At 39.5% G+C, this 20,758-nt stretch overlaps 1 protein-coding gene across 9 annotated transcripts in view; it reads left to right on the forward strand.

The window, feature by feature from the left end:
• Positions 1-507: 507 nt before the first annotated feature.
• Positions 508-20,758, forward strand: part of PIKFYVE (phosphoinositide kinase, FYVE-type zinc finger containing) — a 109,094-nt gene continuing 88,843 nt past the window's right edge. For 3 of the 9 annotated variants that reach the window (XM_053597623.1, XM_053597628.1, XM_053597630.1), the window contains exons 1-7: positions 569-848; positions 4,624-4,804; positions 7,601-7,753; positions 8,012-8,047; positions 11,009-11,127; positions 12,993-13,164; positions 19,396-19,603. In XM_053597623.1, coding sequence (XP_053453598.1) covers positions 4,633-4,804; positions 7,601-7,753; positions 8,012-8,047; positions 11,009-11,127; positions 12,993-13,164; positions 19,396-19,603 — 860 coding nt within the window. In that variant the 5' untranslated portion in view covers positions 569-848; positions 4,624-4,632. Of the gene's footprint in view, positions 849-4,623; positions 4,805-7,600; positions 7,754-8,011; positions 8,048-11,008; positions 11,128-12,992; positions 13,165-19,395; positions 19,604-20,758 lie in introns of all 9 variants that reach the window. The other 6 variants (XM_053597625.1, XM_053597629.1, XM_053597626.1 and 3 more) reach the window with 4 other exon arrangements.

The following is a 20,758-nucleotide window of genomic DNA, read 5'->3' on the forward strand; positions in this document are numbered from 1 at the left end:
ACTAAATACTAAAAAAAAAAAAAATATTATTAAGTGGGTCCTATTATCAGAGGTCAGAGGTTGAAAGAAACCAGCAATTTGCTTAAGTCAGCAGGGCTACTGGAGACATGCAAGTCTGAAAATAGTCTTGGCTCTTAACGCTGCCGCTCTGTACTACAGAAGCGAATTGTCAGTCCACTAGAACGCCGAGGTGACAACGCGTAACATATATTATGAGTGCCCACAGTATCGAACACATACGGTAACTACGTTCCAGCCAGTTCCCACCCGGTGACCCCTGGACGCATGATGCTCACGCGCGCGGTCCTCCCAGCTTCCTCTACAAAGGCTGAGGCTGAGGCAGCGTCCAAACGGTGGGGACGACTCTATCTGGGCTGGACTCCTTCTGCCTGAGCATCAGATCTGAGCTTCGGGCAGGCTACCGGGACGAGAGGGCGGAGCCGGCCCCTAGGAGAGATTGCGGATTGGAGGGATGGAGAAACAGGGGGCGGAGCCTCGGGGGGAAGCGAGAAGCCGCAGCTACCCGGTAAGCAGCTGCGCTTCCTGCCTCAGCTGCTGGCGGCCGGAGTATTAAAGTGTTGGGCTCCAGGGCCGGCTTCCTGGGCCTGAGCCGAGTGAAGCGGTGGTTGGGGTGGAGGGCGGCCGGCCGGGCTGGGGCGGGAGGCGCAGGTAAGGGAGCGGGCCTGGAGCGCGGCTGCTGGGGCTGAGACAGGGAAGAAGGCCGGTTTAGAGAGCTGCCGGGCAGGAGCGAGAGGCGTAAAGCTGAGAGGAAGGCGAGAGCTGGGCTCCACAACTGGGGGCTGAGGCCTGGCTGCACCCGAGGCTGGGCAAGGAAGGACAGAGGACCTGTCAGTAGAATTAACTGTTTTTTTTCTGAATGCCTGGCTGTCCCTTGTCTTCCAGTGGGTACGGGAGCCGGGTGGGGCTCTTCTTGAAGAGAGCTTCTTGGACACATTTGAAGTTCCCTAAACTCTCTCTCTTTTCCCTTACGCCTGAAATTATTTTGGTAGTGAATAGTCCAATCTCATTTCTCCCTGAGTGAATGAACTGTAAGTCTGTGTGTCACAGGTGCATCTGAAAGTTCATGAGCTCCAGAAACGACGACCGTGGGAGATGTGTATATATCTCCTTAAGTGCTGGCCTCTGCTGTTTCAGGAGATTCCTCTTCAATTTATGTTTCAAAGTCTCTTTGGAGAAGGATTTCGTTTCCCACTTGCTATTTTCCCTTTGCTTAGAATGTTCCTAGCAAAAGGGTGGAAATGGAATGCGGCGTATACTAGTGGGAATTAGGGGTCTTCTGTCTAATTCAGAGGTTATTCCTAAGACATTCAAGAAATACAAGAAATAGTAGAATTTTGTATGAAACAATTATTTCTGTGTATCTGGTGTGTTGATTCAGTGCCTCCTGTGCTGTAAAATTAGTGCAATATTGACAGTAGAGCTAGGCATTTGGTATATTGTGCTTATTACTTGGTATAGTGTGTGAATCCTTTTTTGGTACTCCAAAGTGCCACTTTGTCAGTATTCTTACAAAAAATGTTCTTAGTTTCTTTCTCTTGGGTGTGAGTTTGTGACAAAGATTGGGTAGGTTAAGTCTTTTCTGTTCAGGAAGACTAAATTTTCTCTGTTTTCCCTTTTCTGGGAAGAGTAATGTGGATCATATTGTGGTTTTCCTTTTGTGCTTCTGTCACTCAAAAGCTGAACAAAAAAATCTTTGTTGGTGAATGCTAGTATTTATAGTATTCAACTGTCCTGAACTATTAGATGCATTTTTTTAAATCTTTCACCTACTTGGAAATGACCAGGCTGAAGCTTCAATTTTCCATCTTCTAAAATTTTGATATTGGCTGGTAGATAAGCTTATTTTCTACATTTCAGTACCCAATTAGCCTTCTCATTGCCGTTAGCAACAAGGTAAGAGTATATAGTAGGTCTGCGTATACTAGTAACCTTGAAATGAGAATTACTGGTGATTCATCAGAGATCTTTGGATAGGTAGATTAATACTTCTAATTATCTGTCAGGAAAGAGTCCTAGTTTATATTAGGTTACTATGGTGCCAAAGAATAAGTTGTAAGGTATTTTTTTCAGGACCCTAGTGTCCTTACATGACTGTTAGGATTAAATTTGTGTGATTGTATTTGTATTTTAGAGACTACATTTGCAGAGTGTTTTTATGGGAGTTTTTATTTTCATATATGCAAAGCCAAATGAAAGTTTGGTATTTAGATAATCTTTTAAAGTAATTCTAAGACTCTTCAGACAGATTGCTGTGTTTTTTATTTTTTCTGTTGTTGTTGTCGAGTTAGAATCTCAATTTGTTGCCGTCCTTGGTAGAGTGCGGCCTGTCTTGAACTCCTGAGCTCAGGAAGTCCGCCCTCCTCAGCCTCCCAGAGCGCTAGGATTACAGGTGTGAGCCACTGCGCCCAGCAGAAACTGTCTTTGTTTCTGATGCTACCTGTGTGGAAGCAGAGTGTAGGCTGTTTTCATAGAGCTGTTATCACCATCACATCCTTTTCCTCCAGTCCTCTTTATTTTTCTATTTTCATTTTTATTTATTTTTTTCCTTTTATTAAGTCATATACACATAGATCATGAATACATTTATGCAATTGTGGGGTACAATGTATTGATTTTTATACAATTTGGAGTGCTTACATCAAACTAATCAATATAGCTTTCACCTCTTCTAGTTAATTATTATGTTAAGACATTTATGTTCTATTCTTGATAGATTTGACTTGTACCCTTGCAATATGCTCCATAGGTGTGGTACCCCCCTCCAGCCCCCTCCATTTACCCTCCCTCTATCAAACCTCACCCCTCCCCTCCCATCCCCCTTTACTTCTCTCCATCCTGGGCTATAGTTGTGATCTGTCTTTTTTTTTTTTTTTCCTGTGATCTGTCTTTCATAAGAAAGTGTGAGTATAAGTTTTTTTTTTTTTTTTTTTTGAGTGTATACTTGATCAGTCATGAGCTTATTTATGCTGGAAATATGGAGTGTCATGACACTTTGGAAGTATCGTTTTACTTCCTCTGATAAAAGATGATACTAGAGAACTTCCTCCCCCTTCTCCTGTTTCCTTTCTTCTATTATTCCTTCCTCCTTTCCCTTCCCCTTCCCCTTCCTCTATTTTCCCTTTTCTCCCTCCGGCCCCTGTCCCTTCTAACATACATTTCTTGCCAAAATTTTGTTCAAGTTAGTGCCTTCACTTCTCCTTTAATTTATTAATTAAATTATAAATCAGGCAGTTTTGAGTTATTAGAGAATTCAGATAGCTTGAAATTGGAAGTCTGAAGAGCTACAAAAGTAATTTTGATTTAAAGAAGAATTTTGGGGTAAGACTTAGGGTATAGTCAGAGCTCTGTTTCTGACTATGTAACCCTCAATGAATTTGTTTTATGTTCAGTGTGTCTTGGTTTTCTCAAAGGTAAAACATAGTAATAAGCCAGCTCTGCCTGCAGGATTTTTGTAAGCATAAAATGAGATGGTAGATATGATTTTGAATGTGAAAAGCACTTTGCAAGAGTGTAAACTATAGCATTTTAATGACTGAAGTCATGCTTGGTTTTTTTCTCTTGGAAATATAAGTCAATATAGCAGAAAATAGAAATTAGTGCTTTTCTGTAACTTCCAAATGGTGATGTCGTTAGCTTTATTGCTTTGGTTGAATTGTGATTTTTGGTTATTTAGATAAAAATTCTTCTAAGAAGTTTCATCTTAATGTCTGTATGAATTGAAACTTAAAGTGAAGAAAAACCAGGTTCAGATGTCTAGGAGGAAAGACGATGTGAAACAGCTTGTTGACTTGAATATTGTCATAGGCAATGAAAGCATAGCTTCAGGTAATTGTTAAGGTTATATAGCAATGTCTTTAAAGGATGATGTTTGAATGGGTGCAGTGGCTCACGCCTGTGATGGTAGCACTTTGGGAGGCGGAGGCAGGATGGTCTCTTGAGGCCAGGAATTGGAGACCAGCCTGGACAATTTGGTGAGATTTTGTCTCTGCAGAAATTAAAAAAAAAAAAAAAAATGAGTCAAGAGTGGTAGCACATGCCTGTAGTCCCAGCTATTTGAGAGGCTGGGGTGGGAGGATCACTTGAACCTATTTCAAGATTACATGATGATGCCCACTATCTCTGGCCTGGGAAACAGTGAAGGACTTTGTCTCAAAAAAACATGGTGACTTTTGTTTCCTTCTCTTGGAAATAGAATATTTATTTTTTACATTAAGAAAATAAAGCTAATATAAGTACAATAAGACTGTAAGATTGAAAAATGTATATGCTTGTGGAAAATCATTTTTCCATGTAACTTTAAAAAAACTATTGAGTATTTTTTATTCCAGAAAATCTTAAATGGCAGCAATAAATGATGTAAAGATGCTTTTTCTTTCTGCCTGGCTATGTAATTACAGTTTTGGTTATTGGGATTTCCTGTGACTAGTCAGCATTGTTTTCAAGCCTTAATTTAGGAGTATCCTAAACTAGATTACTCTCTGATTTTCATAAATATGAATTTTTGCTGAATAGGATTTTCCAGATAATTGGACATTGTTTGGAAACAAGTTTTGGGCTTCCCAAGAAATTTGTGTCTTTTGCTGGTTTCTGTTTGTTTTTCAGACTCATGAAATGGCCACAGATGATAAGACCTCCCCAACATTGGACTCTGCTAATGATTTACCTCGATCTCCCACCAGTCCTTCACATCTCACACACTTTAAGCCTTTAACTCCCGATCAGGATGACCCTCCTTTTAAATCAGCTTATAGTTCTTTTGTAAATCTCTTTCGATTTAATAAAGGTAAGACTTATTCTTAAAGATCAGAGAACTTAACAGACTTGATTTTTGAAATTCTCTTGTTCAACTTTCATGTTATATCTTTGTAAGAAACTGAAATATTAATAAGGTGATTGCTTAATTAAATTAATTAATTAATTTATTTTTGAGACTCAGTCTCTGTCTTCCTGGGTTGAGTGCTGTGGCACCATAGCTCACATAGACCTCATACTCTTGGGCTCAGGTGATCCTCTTGCCTCAGTTTCTCTCTTTTTTTCTGAGACAAAGTCTTACTTTGATCCCCTTGGTAGAGTACAATGGTGTTATAGCTCACAGCAACCCCATACTCTTGGACTCAAACGATCCTCTTGCCTCAGCTGCCCAAGTAGCTGGGACTACGGGTGCCCACCACAATGGAGGGCTAGTTTTTCTATTTTTAGTAGAGACAAGGTCTTGCTCTTGCTCAGGCTCCTCTCAAACTCCTGAGCTCAAGGGATTCTCTTGCCTTCACTTCCCAGAGTATTAGGATTATAGGTGCGAACCACCATGCCCAGTCAAGAGATCTCTTTTAAAAGAGAAAGTAGTATTCTTTGTTTTGCTATTCTTTTTTTTTAATATGCTTAAACTTCCTTGAATTCATGGAATGGATTTTTATTCTTTTTGGGGTTACTAGGCAAAAGATTTTAATTAAAGGAATGAACTAAAAGGAACAGTGGGTCCATGAGAGGAAAGGTTTGTTTTTCAAAAATTAGAAGCTGTCAGCAGTAGGCCTCTTGTTGACTTAAACCCATTAGATTAAGGTGTACATGTAATGACATCAAATGAAAAGTTAATAATGATCTCTGTTCAAGTCATATGTTTTTTTACTGGGAAAACAACGAAAATGTGTATATATTTTGCCTTTTGTTTGTTTTATAGTTTAACTTAGAAATCTTAGTAGTTATTGACTTTTATTAGTGGTCATGTTTAAAGTGCTATAGAAGCTTCTCTTGATACATTTGTAAGACAGTGATCTTTCAAAAAAATAAACATTTTTAGAACAGTTTTAGATTTACAGACAAATTAAGAACATAATACAAAGAGTTCTCACATATTCCCATACCCAATTTCCCCAATAATTAACATCTTACATTAGTATGGTGCATTTATTTAATGGGCCCTTATTAACTAAATTATGTATTTTATTCAGATTTCTTTTGTTTTTACCTAACATTCTTTCTCTGTTCTAAGATTCCATTGCATTTCCTTGTCATAAGATAATATTTTTATTTATTTAGCAAATGTTTAATGAGTACCTGGCTTATGCTAGGCACCGTTTTAATAGTGCAAGGAGTCTGTCTGTCTCATAAGCAGATAAAAAAAAAAATCCTTGCCTTTGTGTGAAGCTTACATTCTCTTTCCTTTAGTGTGCCGAAGAAAGTTCTTTTTCTTTTTTTGAGACAGAGCCTCAAGCTGTTACCCTGGTAGAGTGCTATGGCATCACAGCTCACAGCAACCTCCAACTCTTGGGCTCAAGCGATTCTCCTGCCTCTACCTCCCAAGTAGCTGGGACTACAGGCACTTGCCACAACGCCCAGCTATTTTTTGGTTGCAGCCGTCATTGTCGTTTGGTCGGCCCAGGCTGGATTCAAACCTGCCAGCTCAGGTGTATGTGAGCCTTTAGCTGCCTGAGCCACAGGAGCCCAGCCTCTTTTTCTTTCTTTCTTTTTTTTTTTTTTTAAATCAACTAAGTGCAATAGGTAAATCAAGAAATTTCTAAAGACTGGGCATGGTGGCTCATGCCTGTAATGCCAGCACTCTGGGAGGCTGAGGTGGGCAGATTGCCTGAGCCCATGAGTTCAAGACCAGTTCTGAGAGTGAAACCCCAAGACCCTGTCTGTAAAAATAGCCAGGTGTTGTGGCAGGCAGAAGCATGTAGTCCCAGCTACTCGGGAGGCTAAGCAAGAGAATCACTTGAGCCCAAGAGTTTGAGGTTGCTGTGAGCTATGACAGCATAGCACTGTACTGGGGACAAAAGTGAGACTCTTACAAAAAAAACTAGAAATTTCTAATGAACTATAAAACAGAAGATCATATATACCAAGGATATGATTATTGGCCTACAATTTTGCCCCCATTGAGTTTTTCTTTAAGCCCCTAATTTTTACATTAAAAACAATTTTATTTATTTATTTTTTTTGTAATATAGACTCTCACTCTATTGCCTGGGGTGGCATGCAAACTCAAATGCCTGGGCTCAAGCATTCCTCCTGCCTCAGCTTCCCAAGTAGCTGGGACTACAGATGTGGACCTCTATGTCTGGCTAATTTTTTTATTTTTATTTTTTCCGAAACAGAGTTTTATTTTGTCACCCTCGGTAGAGTGGTGTGGCATTGTAACAGTGCACAGCAACCTCCAACTCCTGGGCTTAAGTGATTCTCTTGCCTCAGCCTTCCGAGTAGCTGGGACTACAGGTGCCCGCCACAACGCCCAGCTATTTTTTTGTTGCAGTTTGGCTGGGGCTAGGTTTGAACCCTCCGCCCTTGGTATATGGGGCTGTTGCCCTACCCACTGAGCCACAGGTGCTGCCCAATTTTTGTATTTTTTGTGGAGAAGGGTATTAGTATGTTGCTCAGGATGATCTTAAATTCCTGGCCTTTTACCCTCGCCTCCCAAAGTGCTAGGAGTTCAGGGATGAGCTAAAATCCCCGACTTTTTAAATTATAAATGTAATGCATGAATACATTGATTGTTGCCTGAAAAATTTCATCTAATTTCTTCTCTTTGCTGAACTCTTAACTCTTAGTATTCCAAATAACACCAAGGTTTACCTCACTATAGAGAGAGCGGAAGGAGGCCAAGGAGAGCAGCAGCCTCTTGGTGGAAGTTGGACCAGCCCGCAGCTTCCTCCACGGACACAGTCTGTGAGGTCTCCTACACCTTATAAAAAACAGCTTAATGAGGAACTTCATCGGCGCTCTTCAGCAGTATTAGGTAAAACAGAGTTCTTATTTCCTTCTTCTCTGTATGCTAGATTTTTCTAGTCATTGTTGTTTCCTAGGTTGTTTATTGACTTAACTTTTCTGCTATTTGTACTAGTAAAAGTACTTTTCAGAGTAAAACTGTTATCTACTTAGTGAAAGAATATGTTGACATCTGAAGAAAAGATTCTTAACCATGTCATTAATCTTTAATTTAGACAAGGCACAGGTCTCTTGACTTATTTTGATTAATTACTTGCTTGGGTTTCAGCAGAAGACAGTTTGCAGCATTCCCAGGAGAACACAGGTGAGTTTCAACGTTGTGAATGAATTCTATTCTTGGGGTGCTAGTGAAATGGGATATGCATGCCTCTGGCTGCAGAACTCTGTCAACTCCATCAATGGGCTGCCACTTGCTCTTGGCCTCTGTCCTTGTTGGGATGTCCTTTCAGTGTGGCTGGATAAAGTGAGCTCCTTGCTTGTTTTTCATCCTCGTCTCCTACACAGTCATCTCCTTCATTTTCATGTTCTTCTGATGAGTATGGGCTGGGGATCAGTGTCAGAATGAGAGGCTAAAGGTGGTTTGTGTTTTATTTCTGTTAGATTGTTAAATTCAGTAAAGTGGTTACCCAAGTCAGGGTGATGGAAGAAATGTGTGGGAGGTGGCATGATAAAGGGGGAAAAGCTGGAGGTTTGGGAATCTGGTGTTTCTGAATACCAGATCTGATCTGGTCTGGGTGATCTTTCTCATGCGATCTTAGAGTGAAAAATAGGTGTAGGTAATGGTGGTTGGCAGCACTGTCCCTATTACCTCCATAGGTTTTCTAGGGCAATGAGACTTAGCCTGGGTCACATCAACTATTTGGAGGAAGAATCCAAAGGGGAGGAGGGAGAAAGGAACTCTCCTTTTATTGCAAATCATCTCCATTTTGATCTATAACCTTAATAAACTTTCCTTAGCTCTTGAACCTGACCCATGGCAACACTTTTTTTTTTTTTTTTTTTTGAGACAGATTCTCACCCTGTTGCCCAGGCTAGAGTGGCCTGGCATCAACCTAGCTCATGGCATTCTCAAACTCCTGGGCTAAGCAGTTCTCCTGCCTCAGCCTCCCGAGTAGCCTGTGTAATTTCTCTATTTTTAGTAGACTTGGGGGTCTATTTTGCTTAGGCTGATCTTGAACTCCTGAGCTCAAGAGATCCTCCTGCCTTAGTCTCCCAGATAGCTAGGATATAGGCATGAGTCTGGGCTCCAAGATTCATTTCTTTTACTAATTATAAATCAAAGACTCTTTAAAACCATCTATAAGCGGTGCCTGTAGTTCAGTGGGTAGGGTGCCAGCCACGTACACCAAGGCTGGCGGGTTTGAATCCGGCCTGGGCCAGCTAAAGCAACAATGACAATTGCAACAGAAAAATAGCCAGGTGTTGTGGTAGGTGCCTGTAGTCCCAGCTACTTGGGAGGCTGAGGCAAGAGAATTGCTTAAACCCAGGAATATGAGGTTGCTGTGAGCTGTGACAACATGGCACTCTACCCAGGGCGACAGCTTGAGACTCTGTCTCAAGAAAAACACACACACACACACACACACAAAATCTATAACCTGTAATTTCTCACTTTGAGATTTCCTGCTTTTTTGGCTCAAATCAATATATGTCTTCTGTGTTTTGATTTATGACTTTACATGTAATTCCTTTCTCCCTGAGATGTATAAAATCAAACTGTAACTCAGCCATGGGAAGACTACTTACTCAAGCTTTCTTGGGTGTGGCTCTTCAGGCCATGGTTGCATGTCTTTGGCTCATAATAAACCATTTAAAATTATTTTATAGTTTATTTTATTTTATTTTATTTTTTGAGACAGAGTCTCACTGTGTTGCCCTCGGTAGAGTGCTGTGGTATCACAGCTCACAGCAACCTCAAACTCTTGGGCTTAAACGATTCTCGGCCTTGTCTTCTTGTCTCAGCCTCCCAAGTAGTTGGGACTACAGGTGCCTGCCACAACACCCAGCTATTTTTTGTTGTAGTTGTTGTTGTTTCAGTAGGCCCTGGCTGGGTTCGAACCTGCCACCCTTGGTGTATGTGGCTGATGCTGTAACCACTGTGCTATAGGTGCTGAGCCTGTTTCTTAGTTTGAGTTTTTTTTCATTGATATGTAGTTTAGATAATTATTTCAGTAATTAAATTAGCTTGGAAATTCTTTATAAATTTAGTTTGAGATACCAACATCTGTTTTCTTTGTAATCTTTTCTTTCCGACCCAGCCAACATAAAGACCACTTACGACAAATCTAGCAAATAGTGAGTTTGAGGAAGAATCAAGCTGGACTGTTTTCCACCTTACTTTGTCATACATCATTAGATTACTGGGTTTAAGCTAATAGGATTTTCATCCCTTTTGTCAAACTACCTATACTTTATCGTTGGGTTTTATAACTGCTGGAGCCAGGAACAGATAGAAATTTCATTTATAATTTTGGTCTAAAATAAGGACACAAGTAGCAACTTTGGCAGGCGTACTGCAGTCTGGCCACGAAGCTGGCATTTGGCCGCCTTTTCTTTTTGGTAGAATTGTTGGTACTATTGTTATTTGAAGTGTAATCGATCTCTTTCAGTTTGGAGCTGCAAGGTTGGGAAAGTGACAGGGAAGGGTAAAATTGCAATTTTCTAGAAGTTTTAATCTGTGTGGGCATGGGTCATATTTTACTATGGCAGATTTTACCATGTGGGATGTTGTGAAGTCTGTCAAAATCTTGGAGGCTGGGCTGTTAAATTTCTTTCTGATCTGCTGCATGAGACTTTTAGATATATGGTCCTCAGACAGACCTGACCTGTTTGATCCTGTTGCTTTCTTGTTTGACTTTTAAGACGAAGCGAGGGTAACCCACTGGGATTGCCTTTTCTTCTGCTAAATTTCAGGCAGGTATTTATTATAGATGGAGACTAAAGGGTGCAAGAAGTCATTATTGAATTCTGGGCCATTTAAGTGGTGGTCTCATCCCAAGCCTCAAAACCGTCAACAGTCTCAGAGATCGCTTGTCTTAAGTGGCTCTTACTTGCTTATGGAACTATTTTTACATAATAATAAGAAATACTTTTAATAGCCTCTTACTCTTTATGACTAGTTCTAATTCTCAATCTATATCACTGGCTGGGAGAACGTAAGTATGTAGTAACATGAGGCAGTTTACATCACATGTACCTTATTGTATATGGATAAATACCATGGGTATTAACAGTGATGCTTTTTTTTTTTTTAAATCTGACTCAGACACAAGAAGGAAAGCAGAATCTACTTTTGGAGGTCATGACCCTCGAACAGCTGTTCAGCTTCGAAGCCTCAGCACAGTATTAAAACGACTCAAGGAAATCATGGAGGGGAAAAGTCAGGTACTGTCTAGAGCAGGCGTCCTCAAACTTTTTCAACAGGGGGCCAATTCACTGTCCCTCAGACCGTTGGAGGGCTGGACAAAAGTTTAAAAAAAACAAAAATATGAACAAATTCCTATGCACCCTGCACATATCTTATTTTGAAGTAAAAAACAAAACGGGAACAAATACAATTCACACCGCTTCATGTGGCCCACAGACCGCAGTTTGAGGACTCCGGGTCTAGAGAATTTGACAGGTTCCTTATTAAACACTTATGGGGATCATGCCATACCTGCTGACAATGGTATAATGCCATTTGAAAAAAAGTTAAATTAGTATTTCCTCCAGCTCTGAACACTGTATTTGTACACATAAGTTCTTAATTTTAATGTAGTTTAATTCATTAGTTTTTCCTCATTTATGTTTAGTGCTTTTCACGTTCTGTTTAAGAAATGTTTATCTAGGCCAGCATCAGTAGATGGTCTCCTATGGTTTCTTCAAGAGGCTTAATTTAGGGCAGCACCTGTGGCTCAGTCAGTAAGGCGCCGGCCACATATACCGAGGGTGGCAGGTTCAAACCTGGCCCCGGCTGAACTGCAGCCAAAAAATAGCCGGGCGTTGTGGTGGGCGCCTGTAGTCCCAGCTACTCGGGAGGCTGAGGCAAGAGAATCACTTAAGCCCAGGAGTTGGAGGTTGCTGTGAGCTGTGTGATGCCATGGCACTCTACTGAGGGCCATAAAGTGAGACTCTGTCTCTACAAAAAAAAAAAAAAAAGCGGCTTAATTTAGTTTAATTTAATTTTTTTGAGAAGGAGTATTACTCTGTCGCCCTGGGTAGAGTGCTATTAGTGGCTCTTACTTGCTCGTGAAGGTTACTGTAGTGTCATAGCTCACAGCAACCTCAAACTCTTAGTCTCAAGCAATCTTCCTGCATAGCTGAGACTACAGGCACCTGCCATAATGCCTGGCTTTTTTTCTGTTTTTAGTAGAGATGAGGTCTCACTTTGCTCAGGCTAGTCCCAAATTCCTAAGCTCAGATCTCCCAGAGTTCTAGGATTACAAGTGTGAGCTCCTACTCCTGGCTATTTTATTTTACTTTTGAAACAATCTCGCTCTGTCACCCTGGGTAGAGTGCAATGGTGTGATCATAGCTCACTGCATCCCCAAACTCCTGAGCTCAAGTGATCCTCTTGCCTCAGCCTCCCCAGTAGCTGGGGTTGTAGGTGCACCCCACCACACCTGGCTAATCTTTTTCAATATTTGGTTGAGACAGGGTCTCATTGTTGGTCAGGGTTGTCTTGAACTCCAGACCTCCAGTGATCTTTCTGCCTTGGTCTCCCAGAGTGTTAGGATTATAGGTGTCAGCCACTGTACCCAACATTCTTCATTCTCAGCGCCTACCCACTGAGAAGACCATCTTTCACCACAACGCCCAGGCTATTTTTTTTTTTCTTTTGTTGTTGTTGTCATTGTTGTTTTAGCTGGCCTAGGCTGGGTTTGAACCTGCCAGCCTCCGTGTATGTGGCCAGCGCCCTACCCACTGAGAAGACCATCTTACACTGATTGCATTACATATGTCATCATTAGTCCGTGTACGTGGGGTATATCAGGGCTTTCTTTGATGTTCTATAGCTGTATTTTTTTTCTATCCTTGTGCCAATACCCTGTCTAGAATTAGTATAAGTGTTGATGGTTGGTAATGTAGGTCCTTCATTTTTGTTCTTTGTCAAGATTGTTTTGGTCATTTTGGCCTTTTGCATTCCTATATGAATTTTTAAATTAGCTTGTCATTTGCTGCAAAAGAAACCTTCTAGGATTTCATTTGCTATTGCATCTTAATAAACAGTGTTTTTAAGAAGCCTTTACACATTTTTATTATTACAGGACAGTGACTTGAAACAATACTGGATGCCAGATAGCCAATGTAAAGAGTGCTATGACTGCAGTGAGAAATTTACAACCTTTAGGCGTAGACACCACTGCCGACTGTGTGGGCAGATTTTCTGTAGTCGTTGCTGTAATCAAGAAATCCCTGGAAAGTTTATGGGCTATACAGGTAAATGTATTTTATTGACAGTTTTACAAGTTTTAAAGGTCATAATTATAAATAGTCACAACACAGAACCAGTGTTAAGCCAATTTTTATTTTGGGCTTTGTGTGTAAATGCAGGGGCACAAAGGTGAGGGAGATACTGCTTTTAAGAACTTTATAGTCACTTAATAAAGTAGATGGGAATGTTCATAAATAACTAGAGTAAAAGTGTATTGTACATGCTAGCAAAAAACTATAAGAGCTCTAAAACTTCTTAGACAAGATGATTGCAATAGAATATATTGCTAATTTTATCACTATGAGAATTTTCATTTTACAAAGTATGAATCTTACATGACACTGTACTTTGGCAAATTGTATTTTGCTCATGTTCTTTTATAAAGAACATAGTCAAATTTTAGTAATACAGAAAATTTAAGTGATTTGTTGAAACAGAAAAAACTGAACAGTGGTGTATGGATTCGTACAGTGATTTGGGAGTGGAAGATGGGAGTAAGTTAACCAAAAGAGAACACTCGTAACATCTTTCATGTTGTTTATATATTTATTTATTTATTTTTTTGAGACAGAGACTCAAGCTGTCGCCCTGGGTAGAGTGCTGTGGCAACATAGCTCACAGTAACCTCAAACTCTTGGGCTTAAGTGATTCTCTTGCCTCAACCTCCCAAGTAGCTGGGACTATAGGCACCTGCCACAACGCCCAGGCTATGTTTTTTTTTTTTTTTTGTTGTTGTTGTCATTGTTGTTTTAGCTGGCCTAGGCTGGGTTCAAACCTGCCAGCCTCAGTGTATGTGGCCAGCGTCCTACCCACTGAGCTACGGGTGCCACCCACTTTCATGTTATTGTGCAGATCTTTCTCATGGTCTTATTTACTTTTTTTTTTTTTTTTAACCTAAAGTACTACAGAATTCAAAGTTCAAAATCCATTATTTTTTACCCAGATCATGACTACAGCTTTTAAAAGAATTTTTTCCTTATCTTTAATTCATTTTTTATAGTCATGTTAGTAGTGTTTGTAAAATGCTAATTTAATTGCGTCAGGTTATTTCTCTGTGTAAGACCCTTGCAGAGCTCCCGTTATTTTTAGTGTAAAACTTGACTAAAGCACCACAGACTGCATGGCTTAGAGTAACAGAAATTTATTATCTTACGGTTCAGTACAAGTCAGGGAAACAATGTAGGGATTCTGACAATTATCTATTCTAATTATGTATTCCAGAACTGGAGTAATAAGCACAGAATGGGTTTGGAGACCCACTAAATTTACAAGTGCAGTGGACCTGAGCTTAAATTCCACTGACCACCAGACCTCCTTATAGCTCTACTTTGACTGGTAGACCATAGGGATGTTTTGGGTTTCCTGGAGTCAGTGTGGTTAGAGTCATTGTACAGTCACCTTAGTAAAATACTATAGATTCCTTGGGGGAAGGCTGGTAGAAAGAGTAACGTGTACATTTTTAGCGTAGTGGGGCTCTTTCTCAAGAGGACTTTTTATTCAAGGAGTTCTGGGTCTATAAATGGCTCAAATCTGAATTGATTGAGGGATCATGACTCTTTGTTTTTGATGATTCAAGTTAGACTTCTGTCTACCTGATGTAGAATTCTTCCTCTTACACAAATCAACTAAGAATTTAGTTGACTGCCCTTCTTCTTCACTTCTAGGGACACCATGATCAACCAGTTAATGCCATAGGTCTCTTTGAATGAGGCTATTCTAATCACTGCTTTGGCTCTTATGTCCTTTACAGTAACTCTGCCTACCTTTTCTTCGGTCATAAAGTGTTGTCACCTGGCCTCTGCCTCCCTGGGATCCACTGATTCAGTGGCATCAGTTTCTGCTGTAATTTCTGACCTACAAAGAAAAGCAACCACAAAGCTTTTCAGGGATGCAGGGGCTCCCCTCATAAATTTATTTCTCATAGTCACTATGAAAACTAAAGGTATTTCTTCCTGGGGTCATTGGAGCAGATCTTGTGGTAAATCCACTTTTAACATTTGAATCTCTGTTAGCCTTTGGATCCCTTTCTCTGGTAGACCAGGGCAGATAGGACATTTCAGCTTTGTTCAGTGTAAGCCACCTTTTGGTCTGTGTTTTAGTCAATCAGCTAAACAGGTTGTTAGAGACCTTTGAGACAGTGTCTCACTTTGTTGCCCAGGCTGGAGTGCTGTGGCATTAGCCTAGCTCACAGCAACCTCAAATTCCTGGTTCAGGCAATCTTCTTGCCTTAGTCTCCCAAGTAGTTAAGACTACAGGCACCTGCTATCACACTGGCTAATTTTTACTGTTATTAATAGAGAAAGAGTCTTGCCCTTGCTCAGGCTGGTCTCAAATTTCTGAGCTCATGTGATTTTCCCGCCTTGGCCTCCAAGAATGCTAGGATTACAGGTGTGAACCACTGTTCACCTTGCCCTGTTACTGACCTTTTTAATGCCTCAGGCAATCACATTAGATTATAGAATGAATCTCTGCTTGGTGGACCCATATATTAGTAAATTCAACTTGATCTAACTTTATGTTCTTTCCACCATTATTCCATACCCTCAATATCCATTCTCATATATATTTCCTGTTAGAAAAATAGTGCAGTTCTTTTGGCACCTTGCACTTTGTATCTCATCTTTCAGTACCTGCTAGGACTTGATTCTCCTTGTAGGCCTACTAGCAAAGAGGAGCAGTGGGGTGGATTCTGAGGAAAATTAGCAGCATCTTGCAAGGCAGCTAAGTCAGGGAAGTTCATGACAGATTTTTTAGGCAAAGCAGGATTAATCTCTTCAAATGGTGTGCAAAGTCTATTACTGGTAAAGAAGACTCCGAGTTTTGGTTTTTAATATTCCCAGTTTCATCACAATCTGCCATATATATACCCATTCCAACTTTTAGGATCCCATTCCTTCCTCATAATGCCCTCACATTAATAGCAGATGTACTACAAAGTTGGCAATTCAGTCTGTGTTTTAATTCAGCCACTTGCAGGATGAGATTGTTGGTTGGATTTGCATTTTTAAGAATCTTGGTACTAAGGCTTTAGGAAGCAAGGATTTCTTTTTTTCTTTCTTTCTTTCTTTTTTTTTTTTTTTTGAGAACAGAGTCTCACTATGTTGCCTTGGGTTAGAGTGCTGTGACATCAAAGCTCACAGCAAACTCAAACTCTTGGGCTTAAGGGATTCTCTTGCCTCAGCCTCCCAACTAGCTGGGACTACAGGTGCCTGCCACACTGCCCGGCCATTATGTGGTTGTAGTTGTCATTGCTGTTTGGCAGGCCTGGGCTGGGTTCAAACCCTCCAGCTCCGGTGTATGTGGCTAGTGCCCTAGCCGCTGAGTTACAGGTGCTGAGCCGATGGACGCAAGGATTTCTTTTAAGGGGGACATAGAAACTTAGATAATTTGTATAGTTCTTTGACCTGAGATGCTCAAAATTGAAGCACTTTTTTTTCTTTTTGAGACAGGTTCTCTGTCACCTGGGCTAGAGGGCAGTAGTGTCATCATAGCTCACTGCAACCTCAGAGTCCTAGGCTATAGTGATTCTCCTGCCTCAGCCTTTCTAGTAGATGGAACTACCAGTGCACACCACCACGTCGGGCTAATTTTTCAATTTTTTGTAGAGACAGGGTCTTGGACTTGCTCAGGCTGGTCAGGAGCACCCTACTCCCACTTTGTCTCATGTAACTAGGAACAACCAGCCAATGTCATTATGCTTGTCAGTTTGATAAAAATGTTGTAATCTAAGGTATTAAATACATGCTCACTCAGAACCATCCCTCATACAAGTATTTGGTTAGGAGTATCAATAGGTGATATTTTGTGTGTGATTATTACCATATCTTACCATTGGCTGATAGTAGTGTTCTCTTTACTATTGGAAATAGAGTTATTAGTGTCTTTGAATCTAATCGAATTAGAAAACCACCATTACTGAAATTCAAGAACTAACTCAGAAAACTCATCTTTAAGATTTTTTTTGCTGTAGAACCATTCTTGGTATCATACTCTGATTTAGGGTTCTCTAGAGAAACAGAAACAATAGAGTACCCCACTGCACAAATACAGAAATACATTTATACCTATAGAGAAAGAGGTTTATTTTAAGGGATTGGCAAGTCTGAAATTCTCAGCAGGTTGGAAACTACTGTAGGATTTCTATTTTACTGTTTTGTGATAGAATTTCTTTTTCTTATGAAAACATTAGTTTTTGATCTTAAGGCTTTCAACTGATTGGTTGAGATCTACCCACATTTTGGAGTGTAATCTGTTTTACTTAAAGTCAAGTGACTGTAAATGTTAGCCACACCCTCCCCAAATACCTTCACAACAACAACTAAGCTAGACCAAACAACTAGTATGGTCACATTGACACATAAGATTAACATTGGCTGGCTAGGTGTGGTGGCTAATGCCTTTAATCCTAGTACTCTGGGAGGCTGAGGTGGGAGCATTGCTTGAGCTTGAGCTCAGGAGTTTGAGACTAGCCTGTGCAAAATGAGATCCTAACTGTACTAAAAATAGAAAAAATTAGCCAGGTGTTTTGGCAAGTACCTGGAGTCTGGCTACTTGGGAGGCTGAGGCAAGGAGGATTGCTTTAACCCAGTACTTTGAGGTTGCTGTGAGCTGGGCTGATGCCACAGCACCTCTAGCCTGGGCAACAGAATAAAAGTCTGTCTCAAAAAACAAAAAGATTAACCAAACACATACTGGGCACAATTGTGCATTGTGACCCTGAATAAATGCAAAATACCTATAAAAATGTCTGGCACATAGAAAAGGATTGATGAATATTATTATTGTTGTAGTATCTGCATCTGTTATACAGCTTTTTAATTTTATATATGTCTTTTGCCTCCAGTGCACTACAAGTTCTTTCATGGCAGGGCTGAATCACATCCACCTTTGTATTCCCCTCACATAATGCAGGCATGCACTTAACAGGCCCTTGCTGATTAAAGATCTTAATGAAATGAAAACTTTTCTGGTCAGGCTTGGCTGTGTTTATTGATTTGGCAATTTTGGTTCTAATTGTTGATTGGTTAAGGGATATTTCCTTTGTAACCTAAGAAACAAACCAAGCCTTTGTTGTGAAAAATTGAAGGTCTTTCTGTACAGAGTAATTTACTTCCTTATTGCACTTCTGCTTTGGCTGGTGGTAGTGTGTCCTAACACTTTCATTTATTCTAGACTGGAGTTTCCTTTCTTGGTTTTTTGGGGAGAGAGGAATTGCTGATTGAAGGGGATATATTTTTCTTTAGATTTTAATACATTTCATTTGTTAAATTGTGGTGTCAGAAATTAATAATGTAATAAGTGGCATTTATTTTTATTTACATAATTTAATATAGTTGAGTACTATGTAATCTTAAAATGAAAAAAGGTCATTTATTATACTTGTTAGTAATTATGGTAAAAACACTATATAGTTAATTTTTAGAAGTTTTTGGATAACTTCAATTTTATAATATTAATGGGAAAAATTTTAGAGAGAATTATTAAATAACATGCTATTAGTATGGTTTAGTTATTTTGCCTCCTTTTTTAGTACACTAAAATGTTACAGAATCACCCAAAACAATTATATAGAAAAATAAGGTAGAAATTAAAACTTGTATTTGAGAAGGACTGCATCCTTACAAAATATACTTAGAAAGATTAAATAACTATTTGCCCCCCAATTTCATTTTCATCCTAACTTTCACTATAAGAATTTCATTTATAGTTTTTACCCCCATATATCATATTACATATAAACTCATTTTCTTTTAACTTGTTTTTAAAATTCTGCCCCCAAGTGCAGGCCACTCTTCAGGGCTTTACTCAATAATAGTATTTTCTTCCTTACTTGCCTATGGAAAATATGTTGTTCTCATTTGTATTGTTTTGTTTTATTAAAAAATGTTTTTCTTTGAAACTCTTGCCTGTGATATAATAAATCCCTTATTTCACTTTTGCAACCTAGAGAAAAGCAGAACTTTCTAGTATCATGCGGTCAAATACAAATATTTGAGGCAATTTGATACAAATATGTGAGGTAATTTAGACACTTTCATGAATTTATTGTAATGATGATTCTTAAGATATGTAACAGAGCTAACAAAATTATTTCACTTCTTTAAAACGGAGTCTTTATTTAAAGACATTGATTTTTCCCTGTTATTAGATTAACTATTAACCTAAGGATTTAAAATGTTTTAAATAATCTGTTTCTGGTACCTTTTTACTTAATTTAATTTATTTTTTTCTCCTAGGGGACCTTCGAGCTTGCACATATTGTAGAAAAATAGCCTTAAGTTACGCTCATTCCACTGACAGTAATTCCATTGGGGAAGACTTGAATGCTCTTTCAGATTCTACTTGCTCTGTGTCTGTACTTGATCCTAGTGAGCCACGAACACCTGTTGGGAGTAGAAAAGCCAGCCGTAACATATTTTTAGAGGATGATCTGGCCTGGCAAAGGTATTCTTACTTAAATATAATAATTTTATTTGAATCTGAGAAGTGCCTGTGAGCACTATTGGTTCACATTTACTTTCTTTGAGTTTCCTGCAAATTCATTATTTTCTCTACTTTTTCTTGGCTTGCTTCCAGAAGGATTGCAGATGTTTATGGATAGTGATGATATTGACTAATTAGAATGTACGCTCCGTGAGAGAAGACTTTATACCTTTCTTTTCATTGTTCTACCCCAGGCACTAAGAACAGGGCATGGCATGTATACGATCTTGTTAATATGGTTGAGTTGGTAACAGAAGTTACTGAGATTTATAAGTCCTAATGTAACCTTCTTTGGGAAGAGAAATGCTTATAAGATTTGTATTTATAATATTTCCAAATGGAATTAGAATTTTTTTTTTTTCTAAAAGAACAGTTCATGTTTTAGTGTATGTCTAAATATGCTGCATTGCCTTTTAGTGGAGAGTGCTACTAACTTTCTTGGAAGTTACCTGGAGTTAGTTGAATCAGAATATTAGGGTCATCTGTTTCTTATTATTTTCTTTGGCTGAATTGTTTTTTTAAGCATAATACCAAATCTGGCATGCCAAAAACCTTAAGAGTTTTAATAATATCTGATAAGTTGTTTTCTCAGATGCTCCTTAAAGGAGAGAAGAATTATAATGAATCTTTTTTTTTTTTTTTTTTGGTAGAGACAGAGTCTCACTTTATGGCCCTCGGTAGAGTGCCGTGGCCTCATACAGCTCACAGCAACCTCCAACTCCTGGGCTTAAGCGATTCTCTTGCCTCACCCTCCCGAGTAACTGGGACTACAGGCGCCCGCCACAACGCCCGGCTATTTTTTGGTTGCAGTTTGGCTGGGGCCGGGTTTGAACCTGCCACCCTCGGTATATGGGGCCGGCGCCTTAAGTGGAAGAGATAAAATGACGAAGAGCTAGTAAGAGATAGAGCCTGCACTTGGACCTCGGTTTGTCAGGCTCTGTGGTGCTATTCCAGTAGGTTATGAGGACTGAGAATTAAATATTTGAACTTAGATTTCCCTCTACAATAACTCCATCTTGTATTTATGATGTGAAAAAGAGTTTTCTAAGTCAACAATTTTACTATTTTATTGGTACTCTCTGTATTTAAGAACTTTCTTTATCATTCTTTTGGCAT

The sequence above is a fragment of the Nycticebus coucang genome, chromosome 7 (genome assembly GCF_027406575.1).
Source record: "Nycticebus coucang isolate mNycCou1 chromosome 7, mNycCou1.pri, whole genome shotgun sequence".
NCBI lineage: Eukaryota > Metazoa > Chordata > Mammalia > Primates > Lorisidae > Nycticebus > Nycticebus coucang.